An 8,527-nucleotide genomic window follows, 5' to 3' on the forward strand; every position below is an offset into this window, starting at 1 on the left:
CTACAAAGTGCACTACTTTTGACAAGAGCCCACAAGTCATAGGGTCCCATTTTGTTAAATTGCCTTATAGCCCAGCGAAACACCAATGTTGGATATCTAGTGCACAGTGGAGTAACAGGGTTGGATATTTAGAACACAGTGGAGAACCAGAGTTGAATATTTAGAATTCAGTGGAGTAACAGGGTTGGATATTTAGAACACAGTGGAGCACCAGGGTTGGATATTAGATATATATGTACCATTGGCAGACCTTGTTTGCCATTGTCAGATTTTTATATGCTCAAAAATAATGTAATTTTGGTTTTGTATGCGGTCATATGATACGTGGGACTGAAAAACTTAGGTGAGTACACGGGGTGTTATATCTCAGCAGAGGGTCTGTCTTTCTGGTCAACATCACTGATACAGGTCCATCTTCACCCTCTGGTGGTACGGATAACTTGTCATTATGTCTCCAGAGAAAGCTATAAAACCAGCACTAAGGAGGGTCTGTCTATCTGGTCAACATCACTGATACAGGTCCCCCTTCACCCTCTGGTGGTACGGATAACTTGTCATTATGTCTCCAGAGAAAGCTATAAAACCAGCACTAAGGAGGGTCTGTCTATCTGGTCAACATCACTGATACAGGTCCCCCTTCACCCTCTGGTGGTACGGATAACTTGTCATTACAGAGAAACCTATAAAACCAGCAATAAGGAAGGTCTCCCTCACAGACAACATCTTCCTTTGGTGTTGAGATGCATTGCTTTTACTAGGGGGGTTCCAGGTCTATGTCAGCCTGTTCATAAAAGTTGAACTTGATATTTTGTTGTTTGGAAATATATAGTTGCTATTCCTCTGTCATCAAACTGGAGGTGAAAAGTAGCTATGTGCTGATCAGTAGCCAATCTGTTCAGAGAGAAGGAGCATGAAGGAGACAGACAAGCGCCAAAGTAAATGTGTTTGTTGCTTTATTCCACAAGTTTCCCTTTTCTATTCTACCCCTCATGTGAATAAAGAAAGAATGAAAGGTGCAGAACAACTGGAAATACACACAGGAAAAAACCTAGAGATTTCAAGGTCAAACTCAGAAACAGCATTTCATAGAGGTGTCCCTATATCTCACACACGATATAGGCATTGAAGGAGCACTCATATGTCACCCGCCATGCACCTGACTCTGTCAACATTGTACAGCTTCTACCCCCATTGGGCACTTTTGGTTCCCCATCTGCCCATTTGGAAAAGGTGAGGGGATGGCCTTTCAAATCCACCTGAAACTTCCCCTCTTTACTGTTGTCAACATTGAGCCATGCGTTCTTCAGAGCCCCTTCAAAGACCTGAGTGAGAGCAGTGTTTTCCTCCTCGTTCTTCGGCAAAGCCAACACCAAGCCCCTCTTGGTACAGAACCGAACAGCATCGTCAAAAGAACCCGCTCTCTTGTGTGACACAAAGTACTTCTTGTCAACTCTTCTGGTGAAGTCATAGTTTACGGCTGAAGAGAAACCAGGTATTAATTAATTAGTGTAACACTAAAAGTGGAAACAAAAGTTGCCTTTTTATATTTCACAAATGCCAGCACATGACTAAATTCACACCTAATTTTCCCAAATTACGAATACTGCATAATTTATGTTGAACGGATACTTAGTAAGGTACAACATAATCTACAGATAAAGTAACTTCATTTGAGCCAGTTTCACACAGCAGGAAAATAATCCTGCAGCAACACGAACCATGAATTGCTATTTGGATTATAATTATTATTTGTAGGGATTGTTACATGTTTTGTTCGGGCAAATCAAGTGACATTTTTAAGTGGAAATGAAAACTTTAAAACCCTTTTTAAACCTTGAATACACTACAAGTTTGCATTTCCTGCTGTGCAGGAAGTGATCAAATTAAGATACAGAATCTGTAATGTTGCATACAAGTACATAACATTCTGATCTGAAATTCACTTCCTTACCCAGCTCCAGTTTGATCAAGCTGTCTTGCAGGGGTTCCAGGTCTAAGTCTGTGAAAACAGAAGGTGTGACTAGAGAGAACCAAATAATAAATACAGAACCAGGAAGAGATCAATCAGCTGAATACCAGTAGCTCCTGCAGGGCCCGGGGGTCCAGGCGGACCAGGAGGTCCAGGGACATTACGTCCATCTATAGCAGGAAGTTCATAAGATCCAGGAAGTCCAGGGAGACCTATGGAGAGATAGTAGAGACGTGGATGTACTTATGGTTCATGACAATATGTGTTTTAAAGGATTTCCCAAATGTCCTAGATGGAGGAAAATCTATCCTGACAGACTTTATGGACAATTGAGGCAAATATGTTCAGCATGAGGAAACACACCTACATACAAATTAGAAAAAAAAGTGATCAATCTATACTTGAGTTATCTGACCATGTAAAGGATTTTTTTTCATTATCTAAGAATAACAACAGGATTCACAGCTCTGAAAATAACTCACTATACCCCAGCCCCTTTTAATAGGATTCACAGCTCTGCTAATAACTCACTATACCCCAGCCCCTTTTAATAGGATTCACAGCTCTGATAATAACTCACTATACCCCAGCCCCTTTTAATAGGATTCACAGCTCTGATAATAACCTACTATACCCCAGCACCTTTTAATAGGATTCACAGCTCTGCTAATAACTCACTATACCCCAGCCCCTTTTAATAGGATTCACAGCTCTGATAATAACCTACTATACCCCAGCACCTTTTAATAGGATTCACAGCTCTGCTAATAACTCACTATACCCCAGCCCCTTTTAATAGGATTCACAGCTCTGCTAATAACTCACTATACCCCAGCCCCTTTTAATAGGATTCACAGCTCTGCTAATAACTCACTATACCCCAGCCCCTTTTAATAGGATTCACAGCTCTGCTAATAACTCACTATACCCCAGCACCTTTTAATAGGATTCACAGCTCCGCTAATAACTCACTATACCACAGCCCCTTTTAATAGGATTCACAGCTCTGCTAATAACTCACTATACCCCAGCCCCTTTTAATAGGATTCACAGCTCTGATAATAACTCACTATACTCCAGCCCCTTTTAATAGGATTCACAGCTCTGCTAATAACTCACTATACCCCAGCCCCTTTTAATAGGATTCACAGCTCTGATAATAACTCACTATACTCCAGCCCCTTTTAATAGGATTCACAGCTCTGCTAATAACTCACTATACCCCAGCCCCTTTTAATAGGATTCACAGCTCTGATAATAACTCACTATACCACAGCCCCTTTTAATAGGATTCACAGCTCTGCTAATAACTCACTATACCCCAGCCCCTTTTAATAGGATTCACAGCTCTGATAATAACTCACTATACCCCAGCCCCTTTTAATAGGATTCACAGCTCTGCTAATAACTCACTATACCACAGCCCCTTTTAATAGGATTCACAGCTCTGATAATAACCTACCCTACCCCAGCACCTTTTAATAGGATTCACAGCTCTGCTAATAACTCACTATACCCCAGCACATTTTAATAGGATTCACAGCTCTGCTAATAACTCACTATACCCCAGCACCTTTTAATAGGATTCACAGCTCTGCTAATAACTCACTATACCCCAGCCCCTTTTAATAGGATTCACAGCTCTGCTAATAACTCACTATACCACAGCCCCTTTTAATAGGATTCACAGCTCTGATAATAACCTACTATACCCCAGCACCTTTTAATAGGATTCACAGCTCTGCTAATAACTCACTATACCCCAGCACCTTTTAATAGGATTCACAGCTCTGCTAATAACTCACTATACCCCAGCCCCTTTTAATAGGATTCACAGCTCTGGTACAGACAAATGATATACTGACAAAATATTTTGGCAACTGGTACAGACAAAGCCTCTTTCTGTGAATTGGTGTGGTGATCTAATTGAGGTCATTCACAGTTCTTTGTCTTCCAAATCCACACACAGTGGGAAAGCAGCACCACGGCTGTGGTCCATAATGCTTTCAAGGGTGTTGTGACCCCCTTACATGTTTATGATGTAAATAATGAAGTGAGAACAGTTAATATGTCAGAATCTACCTCTCTTTCCAGGTGGACCAGGAAGTCCAGGCATGCCTATGGAGAGACAACAGGGATAGGGCTCATCACCATACCGTACACACCAACGACTGCTTCAATTAGCCTGTAAAGTGCCCTGCAGTCTGATCTGGCTTAAAGTGACACTTTATTACAAAATCAACAGTCTTATGTTGTTGTTTTTTTATGTTGTTTTTTTTAATCAAAGGCTAACAGCAGGAAATATACCGGATTGGGCTTTCACATTATACCCCAGCCCCAGCTTTGTTTGGCAACTGGTACAGACAAAGCCTTTTTTTGTAGGAGTAGGAGGGTTTATCTAACTGAGGGACTTCAGAGTTCTCTGTCCCCTCATCATCACTCCATCATCAGGTACGCAAATGAATGTGCATGCTTAAAGTGACAGTTTACTCCAAAATCATCAGTCTTATATTTTGGGTTATGATAGGGTAAGGCAGTTGTACTAAGCTTACGACTCATTTACCTCCAGAATGCCCAGGAGGGCCATCAGTCCCAGAAGGCCCAGGAGGGCCACCAGTCCCAGGAGGGCCATCAGTCCCAGAAGGGCCAGGAGGGCCAGCAGGCCCACGAGGGCCAGGATACCCTGTAGGACCCTGGCATTCACACTTCTCCGTCTGGCCTGGCAGAACCAGCAGGGAGAGAACACAGAGCCCCAAAGTCAGAGGTCTGCTCATCGCCATAACCTAAAACAGCAGGGAGAAGACAGAGACCAAAGGGACAGTAAATCACTGGTGTCATACAAATAGAAGCACAGGAAACATCTGCTTATAAAGTACATGATAGGAACATTTACTGTCAATGGGATCGACAAGAATACAAGCTGTTGAAAAGTAGCATACAGAATATGTGAATGTGTCATTTCAACAGCTTGACTCTGCCACTTTGTTGCCAGCTGAGGGATGGAACGGAAATGTAACCTCTCTCAAATGAGATAGATGGAACTATTGATGCAAGGACTGACAGGAGATCAACATGCTGCTTTAAACAGAAGCTATTGGTGTGTTTACAACGACTCAAATGGAACAGCAACAGAAACAGTGAGGTAATAGGAACATAGATGTATGACAGGGTAACACAGTTAGAATCAGCTCATAACAGTGAGGTAATAGGAACATAGATGTATGACAGGGTAACACAGTTAGAATCAGCTCATAACAGTGAGGTAATAGGAACATAGATGTATGACAGGGTAACACAGTTAGAAACCGCTCATAACAGTGAGGTAATAGGAACATAGATTGATGACAGGGTAACACAGTTAGAATCAGCTCATAACAGTGAGGTAATAGGAACATAGATTGATGACATGGTAACACAGTTAGAATCAGCTCATAACAGTGAGGTAATAGGAACATAGATTGATGACAGGGTAACACAGTTAGAATCAGCTCATAACAGTGAGGTAATAGGAACATAGATTGATGACAGGGTAACACAGTTAGAATCAGCTCATAACAGTGAGGTAATAGGAACATAGATGTATGACAGGGTAACACAGTTAGAATCAGCTCATAACAGTGAGGTAATAGGAACATAGATGTATGACAGGGTAACACAGTTAGAATCAGCTCATAACAGTGAGGTAATAGGAACATAGATTGATGACAGGGTAACACAGTTAGAATCAGCTCATAACAGTGAGGTAATAGGAACATAGATTGATGACAGGGTAACACAGTTAGAATCAGCTCATAACAGTGAGGTAATAGGAACATAGATTGATGACAGGGTAACACAGTTAGAATCAGCTCATAACAGTGAGGTAATAGGAACATAGATGTATGACAGGGTAACACAGTTAGAATCAGCTCATAACAGTGAGGTAATAGGAACATAGATTGTATGACAGGGTAACACAGTTAGAATCAGCTCATAACAGTGAGGTAATAGGAACATAGATTGATGACAGGGTAACACAGTTAGAATCAGCTCATAACAGTGAGGTAATAGGAACATAGATGTATGACAGGGTAACACAGTTAGAATCAGCTCATAACAGTGAGGTAATAGGAACATAGATGTATGACAGGGTAACACAGTTAGAATCAGCTCATAACAGTGAGGTAATAGGAACATAGATTGATGACAGGGTAACACAGTTAGAATCAGCTCATAACAGTGAGGTAATAGGAACATAGATTGATGACAGGGTAACACAGTTAGAATCAGCTCATAACAGTGAGGTAATAGGAACATAGATTGATGACAGGGTAACACAGTTAGAATCAGCTCATAACAGTGAGGTAATAGGAACATAGATGTATGACAGGGTAACACAGTTAGAATCAGCTCATAACAGTGAGGTAATAGGAACATAGATTGATGACAGGGTAACACAGTCAGAATCAGCTCATAACAGTGAGGTAATAGGAACATATATTGATGACAGGGTAACACAGTTAGAATCAGCTCATAACAGTGAGGTAATAGGAACATAGATTGATGACAGGGTAACACAGTTAGAATCAGCTCATAACAGTGAGGTAATAGGAACATAGATTGATGACAGGGTAACACAGTCAGAATCAGCTCATAACAGTGAGGTAATAGGAACATAGATGTATGACAGGGTAACACAGTTAGAATCAGCTCATAACAGTGAGGTAATAGGAACATAGATTGATGACAGGGTAACACAGTCAGAATCAGCTCATAACAGTGAGGTAATAGGAACATAGATTGATGACATGGTAACACAGTTAGAATCAGCTCATAACAGTGAGGTAATAGGAACATAGATGTATGACAGGGTAACACAGTTAGAATCAGCTCATAACAGTGAGGTAATAGGAACATAGATTGATGACAGGGTAACACAGTTAGAATCAGCTCATAACAGTGAGGTAATAGGAACATATATTGATGACAGGGTAACACAGTTAGAATCAGCTCATAACAGTGAGGTAATAGGAACATAGATTGATGACAGGGTAACACAGTTAGAATCAGCTCATAACAGTGAGGTAATAGGAACATAGATTGATGACAGGGTAACACAGTTAGAATCAGCTCATAACAGTGAGGTAATAGGAACATAGATTGATGACGGTAACACAGTTAGAATCAGCTCATAACAGTGAGGTAATAGGAACATAGATTGATGACAGGGTAACACAGTTAGAATCAGCTGATAACACATTGATAAGCTATATTCTTCAATAATCGATGGTTGTAATGATTGAAATGGCCGTTGAACATCCGTACAGCTTACATATTGTGCCTTTAAATAGCAGCAATATAATTAAGACAAAAACTAAACAAGTGGGTACCATACCTCTTAAGTTGATGTGCTGAGAATGGATGTGATGCTTCTGTCCTGCTTTGCAACAGAATGCTAGAGACATGGGTTTGTGCAGCAACTTATAAAGACATTGGTAAACAACACGTCACTTTGGAGGATTCATTATTATCGGGAAGTACTTGTGAAGTACATTTGAAGTTTACTGGAAAAGAGACAAACTTGGAATGTAATACCCAGAGTACCCTATCAATTTTCACAGTCATTGCAAAATACTGATGCACGTGGAATCATCTAGCAAAAACACAAACAAATCTCTGACATCCATTGCGCAAATTCCACTTTAGTTCCATTCCACTTCTGGTGAGTTTGAGTATGGAAGACTTGAAGTCCAAGGCAAAAAAAAACAACACAAAAACAAGTACACAATTATATCATCCGAATGACTTTGTATTTTTTAGAGTTCCATAGTTTTAGCAATGTTGTTTTTCCCAGCACACATTTGGCTCTTTCAACTCAGAAGAAGCATTATATTCATACATTATATTATATATTCATACATTATATTATATATTCATACATTATATTATATATTCATACATTATAGTATATATTCAAGCACAGAAAATATTTTTGTAGTAAATATTTATTCAGTTTGCCTTCATTGGTTTTTCCTTTACCCCATTTGACAGTAGCACCACCAGGTATATCAACCTTCCTATTAGAACCTATTAACACACCTCCAGCCTACACATCTACTGTTGTGTTATCACATAAGGAAATACTTCAACCTAAATAAATATAGAATTAATTTATTGTGTTTAGGCAGGTCTTAAGAAACATAAGGACATGATTTATTTATTTTTCTTCAAAGAACAGATTTGCATATTCATGAGTTTAATGTATGTTACTGTATAGGCTGAGGCAAGGATTCAATCCACAGACAGCTGCTGACAATGTGCATTTTAAAGTAATGTTATCACGTTAGGCTCTAGTCCAGTGTTATCACGTTAGGCCCTAGTCCAGTGTTATCACGTTAGGCCATAGTCCAGTGTTATCACGTTAGGCCCTAGTCCAGTGTTATCACGTTAGGCCCAGGTCCAGTGTTATCACGTTAGGCCCTGGTCCAGTGTTATCACGTTAGGCTCTGATCCAGTATTATCACGTTAGGCCCTAGTCCAGTGTTATCACGTTAGGCCCAGGTCCAGTGTTATCACGTT

The 8,527-nt window shown here is 40.2% G+C and overlaps 1 protein-coding gene and 1 long non-coding RNA gene across 4 annotated transcripts; one reads left to right on the plus strand and one right to left on the minus strand.

Annotated features, from left to right (window-relative positions):
- Positions 1-936: 936 nt before the first annotated feature.
- Positions 937-7,536, minus strand: LOC120041906 (pulmonary surfactant-associated protein D-like). 2 transcript variants are annotated; one of them, XM_038986780.1, is made up of 6 exons: positions 7,344-7,536; positions 4,533-4,752; positions 4,052-4,087; positions 2,077-2,181; positions 1,952-1,999; positions 937-1,477 (listed from the first exon to the last, which is right to left on the minus strand). In XM_038986780.1, exons 2-6 carry the CDS (start codon positions 4,747-4,749, stop codon positions 1,098-1,100), a joined length of 786 nt encoding a protein of 261 aa, XP_038842708.1. In that variant the 5' UTR covers positions 4,750-4,752; positions 7,344-7,536; the 3' UTR covers positions 937-1,097. The 2 variants fall into 2 exon arrangements, with proteins under 2 accessions (XP_038842708.1, XP_038842719.1); XM_038986791.1 differs by lacking the exon at positions 4,052-4,087.
- On the plus strand, positions 1,304-5,904 carry LOC120041917. 2 transcript variants are annotated; one of them, XR_005475986.1, is made up of 3 exons: positions 1,304-4,156; positions 4,257-4,420; positions 4,539-5,904. It is a non-coding gene; the product is annotated as an uncharacterized LOC120041917 (long non-coding RNA). The 2 variants fall into 2 exon arrangements; XR_005475988.1 differs by having other exon boundaries at positions 1,304-1,492; positions 4,064-4,420.
- Positions 7,537-8,527: the final 991 nt, after the last annotated feature.

Source organism: Salvelinus namaycush, chromosome 3 (assembly GCF_016432855.1).
Source record: "Salvelinus namaycush isolate Seneca chromosome 3, SaNama_1.0, whole genome shotgun sequence".
NCBI classification, from domain to species: domain Eukaryota; kingdom Metazoa; phylum Chordata; class Actinopteri; order Salmoniformes; family Salmonidae; genus Salvelinus; species Salvelinus namaycush.